Source organism: Condylostylus longicornis, unplaced genomic scaffold (assembly GCF_029603195.1).
Source record: "Condylostylus longicornis isolate FDR11 unplaced genomic scaffold, ASM2960319v2 ptg000048l, whole genome shotgun sequence".
NCBI lineage: Eukaryota > Metazoa > Arthropoda > Insecta > Diptera > Dolichopodidae > Condylostylus > Condylostylus longicornis.
The window spans coordinates 4,514,775-4,534,334 of record NW_026578017.1 but is presented as its reverse complement, the minus strand read 5'-3'; the positions used below and the strand labels follow the sequence as shown (position 1 = coordinate 4,534,334).

At 25.8% G+C, this 19,560-nt stretch overlaps 3 protein-coding genes across 4 annotated transcripts; 1 reads left to right on the top strand and 2 right to left on the bottom strand.

Annotated features, from left to right (window-relative positions):
* Positions 1-5,628: 5,628 nt before the first annotated feature.
* On the bottom strand, positions 5,629-7,253 carry LOC129611118 (innexin inx7). The gene has a single exon (XM_055524072.1). It carries the CDS (start codon positions 7,044-7,046, stop codon positions 5,766-5,768), a length of 1,281 nt encoding a protein of 426 aa, XP_055380047.1. The 5' UTR covers positions 7,047-7,253; the 3' UTR covers positions 5,629-5,765.
* Positions 7,254-14,897: 7,644 nt separating this feature from the next.
* LOC129610876 (uncharacterized) lies at positions 14,898-16,798 on the top strand. Its single transcript, XM_055523647.1, has 5 exons — positions 14,898-15,024; positions 15,108-15,336; positions 15,421-15,553; positions 15,608-15,985; positions 16,038-16,798. The coding sequence occupies exons 2-5, from the start codon at positions 15,266-15,268 to the stop codon at positions 16,584-16,586; spliced, it is 1,131 nt and encodes a 376-aa protein (XP_055379622.1). The 5' UTR covers positions 14,898-15,024; positions 15,108-15,265; the 3' UTR covers positions 16,587-16,798.
* Positions 16,799-17,445: 647 nt separating this feature from the next.
* LOC129610877 (ubiquitin-like-conjugating enzyme ATG10) lies at positions 17,446-18,725 on the bottom strand. 2 transcript variants are annotated; one of them, XM_055523649.1, is made up of 4 exons: positions 18,435-18,725; positions 18,232-18,370; positions 17,959-18,178; positions 17,446-17,868 (listed from the first exon to the last, which is right to left on the bottom strand). In XM_055523649.1, the coding sequence occupies exons 2-4, from the start codon at positions 18,334-18,336 to the stop codon at positions 17,606-17,608; spliced, it is 588 nt and encodes a 195-aa protein (XP_055379624.1). In that variant the 5' UTR covers positions 18,337-18,370; positions 18,435-18,725; the 3' UTR covers positions 17,446-17,605. The 2 variants fall into 2 exon arrangements, with proteins under 2 accessions (XP_055379624.1, XP_055379623.1); XM_055523648.1 differs by having other exon boundaries at positions 18,491-18,725.
* Positions 18,726-19,560: the final 835 nt, after the last annotated feature.

The following is a 19,560-nucleotide window of genomic DNA, read 5'->3' as shown; positions in this document are numbered from 1 at the left end:
GTTTTGTAATTCTAGAGCAAGGAATATTATTAATGTTTGTACTTTCGTCTCTTAATTCAGTTAAAACCGCATTTTTTCTCATGTGTATTACTATTTTGGAAACTCTGTGTCTGTATTTTGATGCTGTTATTGACATAAAATTTTTTTCTGATTCTGAGACGACATTAAGCCGTAAGTCAAAATTCTAAGTTTATTTTTTTATTTTTTGTTTTATCTTAAATTGAGTTTAAAACTTTTTTGTTATTTAAAACTTTTCAGCATCGTTTTAACAATCCCATCTGTTGTTACATCGTGACTAGTACGTTAAGTTATATAACATCGTGACTAGTACGTTAGGTGTATAGATTTTTATTAATTATTTTGAATTTATAAAACCGTTGCCAGAGAAGTTTCTGTACATTTTTTAGTAGTTCTTTTCATACTTACTTGAATAATGAAATTTTACAAGAGGTTAAAGAAGTTAAATTTTTGTGGTTATATTTGTTTTGTCACCTTTCTTGGATTTCCCATATTGTATAAACTGAAAACAAATTAAATAGTTTCAAATAGACTTATGTATAAACTTAATAACAATTAAATGCAGTTATAATATATTTAGATTAATCCTGTTCGATACAACTATCATAGTTAATTCAATTATCAATATTCTCTTATAGCATGGTTAATTGAAAAGATAGTAAAGGATGTAAAAGATTGCAAGATTCCCAGAATAAAATACTAAAAAATATTTATGATATCCCATTTCAATTCAGAACCAATACTTTATATTCGTCTAATGAAATGTTATCTGTGGTTGCTATCTATAAATTTCACCAGATAATTTTCACACTTAAAATACTTAACAAAACAATACACTCTAATATTCAATGCTTTCATCATAAATTTAACACTAGATTTAGAATCAGAATTCAAAGAATATAAGATATAATATTTCCTCTCAGAAGAACTCTGTTGTTGGTTTTAGATTGCACAATAGTTTGCTAAGTGATCTAAAAATCCATAACGTTCGGTAAATTTATTGTTCGAATAAAGGAATAAAACTTTTTATTTTTCTCCAATTGCAGATATTTCTTCATACACTAAGCATCTATATATACATAAGGCATCTTTTAAATGCTCAATTAAATACTCATACTTTTAATGCTTATACTTTTGCAAATAAAAGCGTCGCCGATAATTGATTTTAAGACGGACTGCGTTCCTTATTTATCCTTAAAAATTTAAAACGGTTAGGTGAAGGTGCAACTATTATCGGAAATTTTATTCAAACTATGCTATCAAAGGATTGTTGAAAATTTTTAATTTTTAAGTAGATTACGATAATCTATGCCATTTTTTTAATAAGATTAAAAATCTGCCCTAAAAATAATCATAATGACAACTTTTTAATTTTATTTACTACTTTTTCAAAAAAAAAAAAAAAAACTGAAATATTGCAAAAAGGAAAGGATTAGAAACTATTACACTTCATTTAATTTTAAATCTACTTAAATAAAGAAGAGCAATCCATTATTAAATTTGTAAGAAAATTTAAACATAATAAAAATATATAATTTGAACGTTTTTATATTAATATCAAAGATTAATTTAAAATTAATGCTAATGATATTACCCAACATAACCCACTAACAGATTCACTACATTATTTATGATCAATTCTACAAGTAGATTTATTGCGCTCGCTGGAACATAGGCCTTTAGCATGATTTTGAAAACTCGCAACTTAAAGATATGCAAACTGCGCTAAATATTATTTTTAATATTAGTAATATTCACACTTAACGTATTATTACGCTTTGACGCGTAATATCATTTGTTATTACTTTATGGGGAAACTACAAATCCATATAATTTTCAATGGAGAAACTTGAAATTTCACTACGTCACACACATGGGCTTTCAAATGTTATTCTTAAAATATCAATTATAATCTCATGTTTTATTTAGTATAAGAAAAAAATAACATACTTACGTGATAGTTTTAAATTACAAAAATTTTTACTGTTCATTAAAGTGTGAAAACTTTAATTTTTTAAAAATGAAAGTTGTGAAATATAAACCGGTGCTCGTTAGATGCTTTTTAAGACCCAAATACATAGAATAGAATATTTTAGAAAAATTTTACAAAATTTTTAATATAAAATTTTGTTTTAGGAATTATTTTTTTTTAGAAAACTCTAACGGTTTCGATTTAAATTGTAAAATTGATGGTTTTCTAATTAGAATCAATTTTTCTAATTAGAAAATTTTTACAAGACAGTCGCGAAATTTAATTCCATTGCAGTAAAACGTGTCAAAAGAGGAAACAACAATACCGAAAGCCTATTAATACCAAAAAATAGGCAATTAAACATTTAACCAATGTAAATAAGGCAGAAAAACTGTTGAAAACTGTAGGCATTTAGAGGTTAAAATTTTTTTTATGCAATAAAGAAATAAATTAAAGTTTTTTTAACTGTTAATAATAATATATGCAATATAATTTCTGTAAATACAGCGTGTTCCATGTAAGGTGGCCAATAATCTCAGGGATGGTTCTTTGATTAACTTCCAACAAAAAATTGTATGGACGAGGGAGGAAGGGATTTTGATACACGCGTTTTCGAGCCCGTTGAAGGAAAAGTACCAGATTTATCCTGCATATAAATGAATACGTATAACTTCAGAACTAAATATTTTTAGTATAGTATGCATAATTAGGAATTTGTATGAAATGTATGAAATATGAGTTTTACGCATGTTTTTTGAAGACATTCAACATGTTTTACTAGCAAAACTATTAGAGACAGACGAAAATGTTATATAGGTTAACTTTTACCTCTCATTATAACGCATCGAAAAATAACACTACTTTTCGAGAAATTTCAAGTTTTAAAAAAATTTTGAACTTGAACTCGAAAACTAGCTAGGGCTCAAATCAAATTTATTATGAGACCGAAAATTAAGAACAATATATCGCCTATAATACAAGCCCCTGATGGTTACTTTATTTCGCCTATGGTTCCGAATAATAAACATTTATTTATATGCAGGATATTCGCCCTCCTACAATTTTTTACTTGAAATTGATCAAAGAATCATACCTGAAATTAAGTTATTATAATTTATACTTATTTAATCTCTCAGTTCACTCTGCACATCATAAAAGTTTTCTGAAATTTGAAAAAAATCAGGGTCTTTCGCATTTCTGTACCTTGCTGGTTTAAGTGCACACTCGCATCCTTTAATAACAATTAATAGAATGTACATAAACATCACAAATGTTTTACATAGTAAATTATAGCTTCAAGAAAATTGACGGCCTTTCTTTATTCACATGACTATTAACGCAAATGGTGTAATATCTTAGTTAATAGATGCTAAATATGAATACCTTATTCATAGACAAGCTGTCCCTCTACGTTAAAATATATGGAAAAAGTTTTTTCTTTTTTTTTAGCCAGCAATACAGACAGAAAGGAAACTTCAAACAAACTTTTATTATCCTCACTCTCAGTACAAAGGCGAATAAAAAAAATTTTCTCCACTTTATTTTGTTGGTGCAATTTAATAACGATGAAGTTTCGCAAAAGCTTTGTTAAGCCTTAAAAAAAAGGAAAAAACATTTTTTTTTTTATTTAGAAGTTAAAAAAATATATTAAAAAGGAAATAAGTAAATGAATTTTTCATAAATATCCAGTTCATGTTAGGGTATTTTTCTTTACATTAAGCGGATTCAATCCTAGAAATATCATGATACTTTAGTTTCCATATAAACTGTTTTAATTTGAGGAATTTTCAATTTTTCTCGTATTTCTTCATAGTAATCTTTATAAATAAATCAAATACATAGTTTTTATGTTAGGTTATTCAGCAACCATATATTAATTCAAAAATCAAGTATATTTTTTGGAATCGAGAAATAATTACAAAATACCATATAAATTACAAAATACCATAGTTCAATTGGTTTTTGAAGTCGTTTCTGCAATATGCTCATGTATTACTTCTTAGAACATTTTCAAGAGAATATAGATCCTAAATATACACAGAAAACAGATATTGTTACTCAAAATCTAAAACAAAAACCTTACGCATCGGGGGGATCGAGTTATAGCTCAATTTATAGCGTTTAAAAATTGTGAATATCCTAGTTAGCAAGTTGATCCCACACTGAAAACAATTTTACAAACATAAAAATAAAATGCTATTTTATTTCTTTAACTATAAAAAGCCATAAACTCCAAATTGATTTTCATTGCTTCTTAAATGTTTTAATTGTAATTCCTGAAAAAAAAATTTTGCAGATAGTTTCCTTTTAAGCCGACTTCCTACTTTTCTTTGACAAAATAAGCTCTATTGAATTTGACCTTATGTAATAAAAATGTGCCCTTATATTATAACCAAATTTCGCCAAACTTATACAAAATAATATAGTAATTATAGAAAAATTTCAAAAGAACGTTTTTATTATTTAAACCGAAACCTATTTATAGAAATACAAGTTCTACCTGGACTTGCATTGTTATAACGGATCGATCGTAGTTTGAAATGTTAATTTTGAACTAATCCACTGTTGAAAGAAGACAAAAATCGGAATTTAGTTTAGATTAAAGAGAAATCGACAAACACTTTAAGTGCTTAAAACAAAGGGGAAAAAAATTAAAAGATGTTCCGGTTGCTCTGTTTTAAACAGATTAGTTTAAAAGTTGTATAAGCGGTACTTAATTATTTTCTTATCAACATATCAGTCTTCATATTTTACGCTGACGTAAAGCTTTGATTTCAGCTTTATATTAAAAACTTTACGACTCTTTGATTCTACTCTCGTGTTGTGTTTTAAGTTCCCACATGTCTCAACATAAAATTTAAACAGTCTGTAATTGTTATTCTAAAAAAGAGAAGCCTTAGTTGACTAAGTAATATTATATCCTCCCGAACCAAAAATAAGCAAGTATGTATGTGAAATATACGGTCGTATATAATGATATCTTACTTATTACACATATTTTAGTTTGTATAATATACATTGTTATGTTAAATAGGTGCCGCAATGTTTCAAAATAAAACTTCAGATGTGGCCAGATGGGTATGGTTGAGAACCATTGATTTATAATATAAACATTTTCTTCAAATATTTTGTTATTCGTGCAATAGCTATGCGTAGATACAATTTGATTTATAAAAATTTTAATTATTTTTAGTTTATAAAAATTATATAAATATAATCTATTAATCTTTAAATTTAATAACATTTTTTCATGTCAAAAATTTGATATCTTTATTGTAACAAATGTAATATCAATGATGGTCGGTTTAAGTTTTTTTGGTATACTGTATTCAATAATCTTATTCTAAAAGTTTTTTAAAAAAAATTGTAGTATATATTTAATTTCAAATTTAATCAAAAATCAGAAATTTATTAATTAACTAATTTCATTCTACGTAATAGTAATATTATTGAGTTATAAATTGGTGGTTGAAATAAAAATTATTAAATGTTTTTCGAACTTATAACAATTGCATATGTTTAGGCGCAAATATATCATAAATACATACATACTACAAACTTTATAATACTTATAGCAGATTAAGTGTCTTTATATAATTAAATAATGCTGTCATGATATTTTTTTTTTTTTAATTTTATTTAGTAAATATAAAATATACTAATCACTAATAATATTTAACAATAAACTTAATTTTGTCATTTCTTTTTTATTTATAACATTTAAAAAATAAATTTTTACAGTATAGTTTTAAACTTTTTAACAGAATATACAAAATTATTGTTTTTCATTTTGTATATTTATATTTAGTTTGTCTGCTGACGATGAATATTCACCATATAGTGGTTGTTTTTCATTTTGTTCGTTCAAATTTAGTCCGCTTTTATAATCACCATTATATTGATCATCGTTCCCGTCAGAGTTTTCTGTGTGAAATTCATTTGCCAAATGATTTAAAACATCACGAAATATATGACCACTCAAATTACACGCCAAATAATATAAAAACATCCAATTTGAGAAATTTATGCGTTTTGTAACGATTTCAATATCATCTTGATTTAAGCGTCCTGGACTAGCATACGAAAATACAAATTGATTAAATGCAGGATTCTTATGCATAAACAAAGTAAAAATTCTCCATACAATTGATAAGAAACTTAATATGGACAAAAATAAGAACCAAAACCATAAAAAAGTATAAATTTTTTCATTAATAACATTTAATGCCAAAATACATAAAGCATCATGCAATTGTATACCACCACTAGGGCCATATTTATAAAAACTGCATTTAGTAACCTTAGGAAATATTATATCTAATGCATCCATTTTATGATCCCATGTTTCATTCAAAAATGCTGGTCCTAAACTTAAAAAAAGGCCACCCAAAAATGAATTCGTCATATAAACTTGTAAAAATATATTTAAAACATTCATAATTTCACATAAAATCATTTTTGGTCCAAATAAAGAATTTATTTTTAAATGATTTTTAAATGCAATGGTTATAGTTTCAGTTTTTTTATCCAATGTTTTTTTTGAAAATATTTTGGTTTTATTTTCTAATTTAAAATCTTCCTTAACATATTTTGATAATTTAACAATACGTAATCCATTAACTAAGTTGAAAATTTTACCACCTTCCCATTTTTTCCAAAAATAATGTGGTATATAAAATAATAATGCTTGACCAAATAAAATAAATGGGACCCATTGGTAATAAGCATGCCTTTTAATTGGATCCTCTTCATATTGAAAAGGTCCAACGCCAGGATGTGGTACAATACCTTTTTCTACTGCAGTTAAATTATTATGGTGCAATAACGTAAATGTTGTTGTAAAAAAACAATATGTTTCAATAACATGTTCCAATGGTTTACCAGATTGTTCAATGCATTTAATATGTTCTCCAATATATTGTCGTGAGGTTACTAAAACGGTTGCCACAACTAATATTAAAAATGTCCATCTATAATGTAATCGAAATATTAAATTATCGACTTTCACTTGTTTTGGTTTAAAATATGGCGATACTGATTTAAAAGTTGATAACATTATTAAATTATTTTTTATTTTTTAATATTGAGTACGTGTTAGCAATCAGGTATCAAATGACATTAGTAATTTATTATACAAAATATCGACACCAAAATTGATCTACTTAATTAATTAAGTATTTTTCTTGTAATTTTGTTATTTAAAACATTTAATTATTAATTTTGCAATATATTTATTTTACTTTATTAAAACTAAGTAAATTTTTTTAATTTTTTTCGTAACGAAATGATAATCAAATAATAAAGGATAAAATCAAATCAAAACGATTCAATAAAGTACGTTTATGTTAAAAGATTTCATTAAGACTGGCACTGTACGAGCATTGTAAATATTTTGTTCTTTTTTTTAATTTTTTACTTTTCCAGTGCTGCCTTACTTTTTAACTATTTTAGTACTTATTATAATACAATAATTAGTAGTACATTGTGTTATAAGTACTTTGTTTTAAAATACTCGGCTCACTCCAATGCAAATCTTTAATCAATAATATCAGAAACTTTCAACAATAAATTTATGTTTTAAAAAAATACGTACAACTCGGCGAAACTGAATTAGTAAAATATCGAACACCCAATTCTTTTAGACTCTTTAAGAAGTTTTTTAGCTTTTAGAATTTTCAAAGATTTTTTTTATTGTTTTCATTAGGCATTTACGGTTTTTATAATACAGATAAAAAATTGTTATATACAAATATATACGAGTATAATACTTATATAATGTAGGTTTGTAATATTTCAGAACCACTAATTTTAGAGATTTAAGACAGCTATTGCTAGAAATTATATGCAAACAAGACCAAATTTTATCGCCTATTATTGAATAATGGATTATATTATAGAGATTGTTCATAAAAAATTCGGGTACTATAGCTTTTATAGGTTATAGGATACACATATAAGTTTTTGGAGATTTATTTTGCGGGGCAGTTATTAAAACTGCATAGCTTATATTAATCCCGAACAGTATGTAATTCTTAGACTTATTGAACCATTAATTAAGACATACGCAAGAACATATAAATGTACACTCAACAAGAATATTCATATAACCTGAAAGGTAAATATACAATACTCTTAGGTTGTAAGCTTAATTATTAGCAATTTGCTTGTAAGTTTAGTTATTTATTCGTACAGCAATAATTAAGCTTTCAGCAACTTGAACTATTTTGTTTTATAAAACTAAAGTTCGTCAAATTTTGATTTTATGAAAAAAACTTATTTATAATATTGTATTAATAATTCATATCATTAACAACAAATTGTTTCATTAATATTAATTAAAAGACAATATACATTATATAGGTACAAATTTTTTAAAATATTATAATATATAACAGTCATATTGCAAATCTGATTATTATATATTAAAATATTTATTAATTACTTAGATATTTACTGAAAATTTAATCTACATAGGTACAATAGAAGTTTATTCCAAAAAGCGAATTAAAAAACTGTTCTATATTTTGGAACTGATCATTTTACTTTATGTTAATAAAAATCAGCGTCCCAAAAGTTTTTGGTCACCCAACCCCTGAATATATTTGGCATTATATTTTGTTTGCATTTGATACCCGTTAAGTTTTTGTTTTGTTTTTCAGTAGAAATCGACTATTAAGCATATTTTATCAAGCTTGTAAATATGGAAAGGGTATAAAAGAGACAGAAATACAAAGATATGGACATAAAACGAGATAAGATATTATTAATACGTTCTCAATATACAGTTATGTAAAATAAATAAAAAAAAATAATTGCTGAGAGTGCTTATAGTTTTATATTTTAAGAGACACTGAGAAAAATCTAATTAATTACCTACTTTTGAAATATTTTATAAATTTATTATAAAATATTTCAAATGTTTGCAGATGTCTGTCGGTCTCTCGGTTTGTCTATCAGCCATTCAGTCTGCGTAGATCTGTATTTATCTTTCTAATTCTGGCTGAACCGACGTCCATAGAAGCTTAGATCTGAATTTATTTTAGTTATGTCACGATTGATGAACTTTTCAAGTTAATCTGTTGACTATTTTCTAAAAATATAAAATAAATAAAAAAAATATAAAATCGAACAGTGGTAAAGATCCAGTTCTTGAGCAAATTTATTTGAATATTTATCATATATCAAATTTAATATATGAATTCAAGATCTTGATGAATTGCAACAATGAACTTATAAAACTTTTGGGGATATCAGCACTCGAAAACAGAACTAAGAGCCTATTTTACCTTTTTTATCATACCTATGAAACTAATTGACGGAATTTTTTGCTGAAATTTATTGTAACATTTGGGTTTTTTTTCATACATTAAAATTTTACCAAAAGCTAAATTCATATTTTTCTAAGTATGTTCTAAAAGCTTACACTAAAGATTCTTCCCTAAAATTTTAAAGGTTTAAATAACATTTTTATTATCTTATGCAATATTTGCGCTAAACTGGCCAATACAATTTTGGTCGGCTATGTGCTGACCACATCAGGTTTTTTTTTTACTTGATAACATTTTGAAATCACCTTAGATTTTTTATTTTGTATAATATTTATGTTATTTGAAGGATATTAAATGTAATAATTATTGAATAAAAATTGAAAATTCTTCAACCGATAACACTCAATTTTAATAAAATATAGTCAAACCAATGGTTTGTAATCTAGCACTTTTCCCTTCAACAAGTGAAAATACTGCTTTTCGCGAAGCGATAACTTGAGAGGGGGTGAAAGCGGAAAAAAATTTTATTCCAACGAAATGAACTATTTATTAATGTCAACCAGCTGTTAAAATTTCAGACTTTTACAGCCGGGGATCTAGAAGATAAACGACATCGAAAATTTGGAAAAAATGGATAAATTTTAACGGCCATTTTGCTTTTTTTTTAAAGTTTAACTGTAGTATGTATACCGCAATAGGAAAAGCAACCCACTGCTTCTCTGCGTTTGCCAAATTCGAAAAATGCTTATGATTTCACCGCAATAAATAGTTAAAAAACGTCATTTTCAGAGTTTTGGGGTAATATAACTTTTAAAGTGGAAAGAAAGATAAAAATTTTCTTCTACGGAAATAAATTTCTAGTAAGGATCTATCTACATATGTATGTATATGATTTTAGCTTTTTATCTTCACGGGTGTGGAAGTTTGGTAAACATGTCCACGGACAGACGGACATGTTTACCAATTGTGAATTATCTAGAAAATCTCATCCTCTTTCTGAGAATAATGACCTTTCAAAGTCCCAAAAATGACAATTTATTATATATTGCAATTTTATTATAATAAACATTTTTCAAATTCTGTAAGCGCAGAAATATAGTAACGTGCTTTTTCTAGTGCGAAACAGCATAGATAAAAGTTATAACGAAAAAACTTCAACTGAACTTCAAATTATACCTTAAACACGTTTTTTAATGTTTTAATATAATTTTCCTTTTAAGTGCTAAACATTATGAGACTAAAATTTTAGCAGTCATTATTTAATAAATTACTCATAATACAACAAAATATACAGAATTGACTAACACTTTTAAATTTTAAAACGTTGTTGAATAAATCCAAGTCAAACCAATGGTGTGCAAATAGCACATTTGCTTTAAAGAGAAGGTTTGGGTGTAAATTTTTTAAAAAACATGTTGTACCGTTCTACTTAAACATTATTCTCAAAAATATACCAAAATCACATTATGTAATAATTACAAATTGTATATGTACTTTTAGAATGAGGACAAATTTTAAAAGAAAAATTAGTGATTGAATTAGACTGTTAATTAGGTGAGTTAAGATAAATAACCAACGAATTAGAAACACATACTAAAAAAAGTAGCATTGTTTGAAAAAACAATGAAGCCAAATGCTTTCTAGTTGTTTCTTTCTTTGTTGTAAGCGTTACCAATCCCATATCAGGAGCGAATTTGTTTTGTTTATTTATCGGGCCTCCATTAAAAAAATATGTGTAATATAATGTAAGAAAGATAAGTTAAAACACTTTTTTAAAGTAAAACTTAAATATGTTTTAAAATATTTATTTATCTTAAAGATCTGTAAAAAAATCAAATTTATACAAATATTAAAATTATTATTTTTTGAACAAATTTATTTTATAAAATGATATAACATATTATGTATTTTAATATCACAATACACCTGAAAACAAAAGTTTTTATTAAAAAGCTTCAAATATTATCAGTTTTGATAATTTAATTGGAAAACTTAATTAACAATATTAATAATAATAAAAATATATAAGTACATAGTTATATGACTCTAAAATAGCTTAATTTTTAACAAATTTTAATTAATTTAATCTTTATTTTTCACTGAAGTAGATAGTACGTCGTCGTATTCTTCCTCAATCATATACTAATTCATTCTAAAACAATTGATAAATGCAATGCATTTAAATGTTAACTGAATAGTGTATGTTATTTAAGTAAAATACATTGGATATACATACCTATGTAGGTAAATAATAAATTTTCTATGTGAAAATTTGGAACAAAGAATGTGGAAATTCTATGATAAAAAAATAGGATTTTACCACCAGGATTGCCACTTTTAGTGTCTTCGTACCAAAATTGGTTACTTTTTTCTGATTGTTACATGATTCCTTTTTTCATTGTTAATTCCTTTTTCCTGTTTCAGCATTATTGTCTTCAAATTTCTCCCAAAGACAAAGAAAAACGAGAAAAACTCTCACGAGTGTAATATTATGAAAATTGTCGCATTGATTTATACACAACTTTATGTTTTTTATACACTGTAGTTTCAATAATTATTTCTGTAAAGTATCACTTAATAACCAAAGTATATCTATTAATAAGTAATTCGACTCGTTCCATTTCGTTAGTTTTCGTTTGCATCTTGCATCCAAATTCTGAAAAAATTCCATTTTTTTTTAGAAATAAATGGTAACAAGAGTTGTGTAGGCAAGAAAGAAACAAAATATTGTAAACAAACGAGTGTATCAAAAACATTGAACTGAAATAAAATTAAATTAAGTTAGGTAAAAATTTTGTTATTTTCATTTTGATAATAACAAAATATATTTTTCATTTTATTAAAGTTTGGTAAAAAATTCGAATGTATGAAAGCAAAAGAGTTTGAAATTTTATGTGTGAATGTACACATGCATGTACCTGGTACAGTAGATACACAGTATCAGGTAGTAACACAGAATTAAAGTAATTTATAAAGAAAAAAAAGGTGTATGCATACTGATTATTACTTTATGAAATATAATAATTACCGATTCATGGGAAATATATTCTAAATTTATTAAGATTGAAATAATAATAAAAAATTTGAAGATAATTTATTTATTTTATTTATTAATAATTATGCTTAACACTAAAAATTTTTTGTTTTATATCAAATTGTTTTATAGTTTTATTAAAACTTTTTATTATATGGTAAATTCTAATTCTAATATACAGTTTAATGAAATATGTTTTTTCGGACTTCTCACAACATTCATAGTTGAAATTATTTTTTAAGTGTTCATATATTTTACATTCTAAATTTTTTTCTGTACAAATATCATTAAAAAGTTAGAGTATTTGCTGAAATCTTTAAAATATCCATGAAATTCTTGGATGATTTATAAAAAACTGTAAAATATTTTTTTTTTCACAACTATTTAAAATTTTTTTTAATATTATACGTCTTTTTAAAATTTAGTTTTATTTTTTTTCAAAATTATATTATATAAATTATAATAATTTTTCTAAACACTTTTTTCCGCTTCGCTTTTATAATATGAATACACCTTTTTTGTCACCTTGTACTGCAATAAGTTACAAAAATAAAACTCCCGCCTTTAAAATTTTTAATAATTTTTACTAGACCTAAATATTAAATTCTTAATATTTTTTAGCAGACCTATTTTTGTATTTTTGTTATAACATTTATAATTTTTTCAAAAACATAATTTTCGCAAAGTAGAAAAAAGAAATTTTCTGTAAATTTTTTTATTCTCAGTAAATAAATTTTCAAAAATTAATTTAAAAAAATCACAATAAATTTTTGTTTTTTTGTAACTGTGTAAAATTTTATTGTACTAATAAAACTCTTTTGCCACTGTGCTAAAAAGTGTTTATTACTTTAAATTTGATAATGTAAATATTGAGGTAAGCAATAAATATTACTTCAAATAAGGCTTCGAATAATATTAAGTTTAAATGAAATATATGTATGTATATGAAATATTTTACAAAAAGCCAAAATATTATTCTTACAGTATGCAAACATGAAAAAATATCAAAGCTCTGCCTTGAAACGTATCAAAAATTACCTAAGAAATACTATTTTATTTACCTAAGAAATACTATTTATGAAAATAATATTTTAAGTCAGATTAATACTGATAAAATAATTAATAAATTCGTTAAAAATAAAACGAGAGGAAAGTTTATACAAAAAATTGTTATTTTATTTATTTCCTAGTTTCTTTAGTTCAGCTCTCTAGAGATATGTTTCCACCGTAAATAAAATAAGATGCAAGTAAATTGATTTGTCAAGTTTGTGTGTTATTTTGTTATCAGTTTTTCAATAATTTTGCTAAGTGAACTAACCTTAATAAATTTTATGTAAAATAATTTTATATGGATATAAATTTTGTATTTAAAAAGACCAAAATTTGAATAAACTCTTTTTACATAAACATTGAAATATCGGGTTTTTTTTATATTTTTTGAAATCTCCAAATGTGAGATAATAAACTCGTAAAATAATTATGTTCGCCTGATTCACAAAAACTTTTTTATTTTTTGTGTAATTGTTTTTTAAGTTCCCAAATATTTTTACCGCTTAAGGCCAATAAATCATTTGATCCGCCACTGTATTTGTGCAAGTTTTCAATACTACTACTTCCTGAGATACAGTCAATAATAACTTTTGAATGGCAGCTATCTAAAAGGCTAATGACATCTCAACAGTTTTTACTTTTATACGGAAATTACCTTGAGTTGTATGGCAGCTACGATAAAAATGTAAACAGTTTCATCAACTTTTATTAAATATTACAATTTTAATAATATATGTATTTGCTTTGAAATTTCAATACTACAGCTTCTATAATTCCCGAGATAAGTCTATATATGTAAGTCTAAAAAATTTTTAAGTTGTATGGCAGCTACCCGAAATATTGCCTTTGTCACATTCAATTTTCTTGATTTGGTGAAATTTTAACCTCGGAAGTGAAAACAAACTATTCTTGACAATGGCAATCCTGTTTACCACAAGACGATAAATGAGAACTTTCGACACGAGTTTTCGACAAGAGTTCACATTTCCGACGACAGTCTGTAGTCAGTAGTAATAAAAATTATTTATAAAAATCCCGTCACGAAACAAAATTAAACTTTAAACTCAACTTTCAACATTCGCTTTAACAGCAAAAGCAGCGGGATGAGCGGAACTATTACAATATGAGAAAAAAATTTTAAAACTTTTCCACAAAAACTAATCTAGCGGCACACCACAACCCACATCAAATAGTGACTTTTGCCGAATGTTACTCCAATGATAATTTTTTTTCATCAATTAACAAAATAGATGTATAAACTTTATCGTTACTTCAATAAATATTAGTTGAACCATTAACCTTGTTGAGGCATATATGTATCTTTTAGTGATAAAAGTGGTCCCAGTTATCACTCACTCGATGAATTTACTTCAGCGAGTGAGAAATGACTTATGGTTACGTTAAGTCATAATATTTTATGGTTATGTTAAGTCATGATATTTTGATTATATTAAGCTTCGTACATTTATTTTCAACTTTTGAAAGAGAATGTCAAATATATTTTCAATGTGATTACTTGTACCTGATGAATTTTTCAAAGTAAATAAATAAACAATAGAGTTTCAACAGCTGTTGTAGGATGTCCGCGTGCTTTATAAAATTTCAAATATTTAACTTTACCAATTTCCTTTTGAAAAGTTCAGCTACCGTAACATTTTTCTTTGAAATCTGTCAAAAATTAGGTATAAATTTAATTCCATAGAAAATCAAGTCGATCAAAACAATTTGTTGCGGATTTCACAAATTTTTTAAAACTTTCATTTAGGTACTTTTCAGGTGTCAATTGTCAACTAACGATTGACACTTGACAGTAATAGCAGCAAAGGTCTTCACAGCGAAGTTCTGGTTTTAATTCTTATAAATATACATATAATATTGTATTGTAAATACTTTTTTTTCTCTATAAAAATTTTTTGGTTTAACATGACTGAAAATGATATTGAATCTTTAAAAAATCAATTATCAATAGCGCGAAACGAAATAAATAAACTCAGGTAGATAATAGCTAAATAAGTACCTAGAATTGCAAATTTAAAATAAAAATATTTTGATTTAACATTTGAAAATAAAAATTTTAGGCAACAAGTAAAATCGCTGCAATATGTCCATAGAAAAGACATTGAATGCTTACAGAAAATGCTTGAAGATTTTAGATGTGAAGGGTGTAAACTACGCAACTTGAATGAAAATTGCTTAAATAAATCCAAAGAGGTTAGCAGTTGAACAGCACTCGTATATCCAAGAATACATAATTTTATTTTCCAGGTTGCACAAGATTCCAATGCCATTGCTTTTAAACCTATAGGTGTTATTAGAACCGCGTTCCCAGAAAAAAGAGCTGTACCAAGGCAGTCTACACTCGCAGGAAAATTAAGAGGAATTATCGATATAAACCCAGATGTTTTCACTAATCCTGAACATTCATTACAAGGACTTCAAGAATTCTCCCATTTGTGGGTTATATATCATTTCCATAGAAATAATTCTCATTCAAAAACAAAAGTTGCACCACCACGGTTAGGAGGTGAAAAAGTTGGAGTTTTTAGTACTAGATCTCCTCATCGACCTTGCCCAATCGGGTTGTCTTTAGTCGAAATAAATAAAATCGAAGGCTCAATAATATATTTTAGTGGTACTGATATGGTAAGTATACGTTATAAAAAAAATACAGTAATGGTAAATCAATTTTATTTAGGTTGATGAAACACCTGTATTGGATATAAAACCTTACATTCCATTTTATGACTCCCCATTTAACGGCAGTGAAACTTCTGGCCGTCTTTCTGTAGGTCAAGATATTGTTGATTTCTATAATTCTCGGCAGGAGCCAGACGGCGAAGAGTCAGACTCTGACATTAATGGGGCTGTTGGAAATTCCCTAGTATCAATGACAATGAATAATTATAGTAATACAAATAATCATCAAATAACAACATCAGTTTCTCCACTAAACCCTGATGGTGTTAAAGTACCAAATTGGATTATTAATGGGCAAACACTGTCAGTAACTTTTAATGAAAGAGCCGAATCGCAAATGCGTGATTTAAAAGTTGATCGGCAAAGTATAATTAATGTACTGGAAACTGACCCACGATCTGTTTATCTTCGAACAAAATATGGTTCACAAATTTTTACATTTCAGCTAAGCGAAGTTACGGTAACATGTAAATTTGATGACAAAATTTCTAATGTTACTGTAGTTCAAGTAAGGCGAACTGAAAATGTGCAGGATGAGAATTACTAAATTGAAAACAAATAAAAAGTATGTAGATATAATATACATTATGTATAAGAAGCAAGTAGGAAAATTATCTGAAAATGTGAAGGACTGCATTTATGTATTTGTATAAATTTAAGTGATTCAAATATTACAAGTAGTTGATACATTAAAATTTTGAGAAAATATTGAGTGTTTGAAAATTTAATTTATTAATTTGTGGGAGGTCAAGAGAAATTGTATTTTTATTTATCAAAGGAAAAGCGATTTAAAATTTTTACACCACTATATTTAAAACTTCTTCTAATACTTTTTCAAAATGTTCTAAATATATGTATTATCCCGAATGTTCTAAGTATATGTATATCCCGAATTAGTTACTAAACATATTTTTTAACAAAAATGCCCTTGGAAGACGAATCTGAGTAAATTTGGTGAATTAATTTTAATTTTTTTACCTTAAAAAAACGATAATTATATTATAACATTATCTTGCTTTACTTAAAATTTAAAAAAATATAGTAACTCAACATAAAAATTATCCTCCATTGAAGTTTAATTTTAAACAGATCTAATTTTTATTATAAAATTATAAACTTTTTATTGTAAACTTATATTATTTTAGTTTAACATTATACGATGGCCTTCAATTTGTCAGGGATTCAGCCAAATTTCAAGGAACTTTTATATCAAGATATTCTTAATCATTCCTGGAGTATGATGTTCTGAACCTCCGGCTTACTTGTTATTGAATAGTTTACATACACACAAGTACTTGAATTGGAACATAACATTAAAGAGTTCCAAATCAAGCAAACAAATAAATACAATATATGTACTACACTGCAATCAGTGGTTGGTGATAAGAGAAAATTACACATTTACAAAAAAAACATTCTGTTTTCAATATTATTAAAAACATGCTTAATTTTAACTTTTAAAATGATCTGACAATTATGAAGTTAATAACAATCAAAAATTAAAAAAAATAAAATCAAATATTGATCCTGTTGTGTGTACATTCTTGCTCTTTTAAATATTCAATACTACAATACGCCGTAATCGTTAGTTAATTTTAACTGAACAAATGGTCCCATAACACTCAAAAAAGTGAGAATAAAATTTTTACTTTGTGGTGAATTACCCAATATTTCGGCAGTTTTACATGGGTGTAAAGCTAAAAAAGGTTTATATAATATGGGATGTTCCATTTGAGTTAGTATAGATAACATGTCTGATTTAGAATAGATTGATTTTGTTGCATCGGTAAATAATTTCCAGGATTCTTCAAGACAAACCATTGATCCATCTAGAATTAGAAATTTAAGAATGGGAAATTAAATAGAAAATAATAGGTTTCTTTAAATAATAAAATTTCTCTATTTTGTGTATTAGGTACCACTCTTATAAGCCCTAAAGTATAAAATTGGAATTTGGTAGCTTATGCTATATACAACATGATACTCGATACGTATCAGTTCATCATTATGTGCTAAAGAAGCTTCATCTTCATTCTCAATGTTTTCAACAAAATTTTCAAAACTTTGATCAACGGGTACGTCAAATTTACATTTAATTTTTTGCTCATATGTTAAGTAAGAACTTCCTTCTTCAAAACTCTGCAATATGTTAAATATAATTAACTAAGTTGAAAAAATTAGATTTTAAAAACTTTTTCTATAAGTTTCCAAGTATCACCAAGTTTTTCTGAAATATCAATGAAACTTCTGGCACTTTCCAAGAATTCTTTCCATGTAAAGGTCTTTTGCATGTGCATTGTTATGCCCAAGGACAATAATAGAACAAGTTTTCTAAAAAAGAGACGATTAAAATTTTAATATAATTATGTCAGCCTCCGTTATTCATATATTTAACTAAGAATTTAAGAAGGCTAGCCGTTATATTTAAGATTCTTGTAAAAATATTATTACACTAAATTTGCTGCATGCACTGCGTTATCAAGTTGTATGAACCTATTACATTTATTATTTTAAATTTTGGAACCAATTTTGACTTAATTTTTCTACTCTGACTATTTCCATAATTTTTTATATAAATATATTAATTTATGTTAAAAGTATGTACATAGTCCTGAGTAAAAAACTTTTATAACTTTTTCAAATAAATTATACACTTGTTAAATTACCCTGACGTTTCGATTTTTGTTTTTTTATAAAGAAATTAATTCAATTATGTGTACTTTGACAAGTATTTGATTTCACTCACTCTTTTAAACTAATGAACTTCATTTTGCTAATCGTTAGAAGAAATAATTTATAGAATTAGCACAAGAAAAAACAGCAGCAACAACAAATTATCTAATTTTCAGCTTGGCTTGGCAAAATTATTGTGTTTTTATCACGGCAGACAAAAATATATTCGTTTTATTTGTTCTCTAACAAAATCCGCCTATCTTATATAAATTTTTTGCTTTGTTTACTAAATCTTTAAGAAGGTTGAGAAAATAATAAAAAAAATTTGTGCTACAAGACAAATCTTGTTCTTTCATCAAGAAAAAAACTTATAAAACCTTGACAAACTTATAACAAAAAATGGTAGATGCAACAAGAATTCAAACAATTTATCCAATTTCGCATTTAAGGATTTTTCGGTCTTATCATAGAAACTACTGAAGCTTTGGCACTAAAGTTTTGCGAAAAAATGTCATTATTTAAATAAAATTATGGCAATAATTTTCGATAAAAGTTTTTGAGATAGTTTTGAGATGCGTTTATATGGCAACTGCCATATGTATAAACAAACACTGTATAGAAAAACAAAAATTTATATAAATCAGCGTGGCAATTATCATTCAACTCTTCAAATCATTAATTCGTACGAGTATCATAGAATTGACATGGTTTACCTTTTCTCGTTTTAAATGAAATTTTTTCTAATAGTACCTTGTCTGAAGGCAAAATTAAAAAAAGTGTCAAAACAGAAAAGAGGAATGCAGAAGGGGAACCATGTAACTAAACGAAAGAAAAGTAACAAATTTTGG

Bases quoted from the DNA above. Each gene is read 5' to 3' on its own strand.
- LOC129610877 (XM_055523649.1), bottom strand. From the start codon at position 18,336: ATGCACATGCAAAAGACCTTTACATGGAAAGAATTCTTGGAAAGTGCC. The intron at 18,179-18,231 runs GTTTTTAAAATC...AACATATTGCAG, and splicing joins CTTGGAAACTTATAGAAAAA to AGTTTTGAAGAAGGAAGTTC. The intron at 17,869-17,958 runs GTACCTAATACA...TTCTAATTCTAG, and splicing joins CTTTAGGGCTTATAAGAGTG to ATGGATCAATGGTTTGTCTT.
- LOC129610876 (XM_055523647.1), top strand. From the start codon at position 15,266: ATGACTGAAAATGATATTGAATCTTTAAAAAATCAATTATCAATAGCG. The intron at 15,554-15,607 runs GTTAGCAGTTGA...TTTATTTTCCAG, and splicing joins GCTTAAATAAATCCAAAGAG to GTTGCACAAGATTCCAATGC. The intron at 15,986-16,037 runs GTAAGTATACGT...AATTTTATTTAG, and splicing joins ATTTTAGTGGTACTGATATG to GTTGATGAAACACCTGTATT.
- LOC129611118 (XM_055524072.1), bottom strand. From the start codon at position 7,046: ATGTTATCAACTTTTAAATCAGTATCGCCATATTTTAAACCAAAACAA.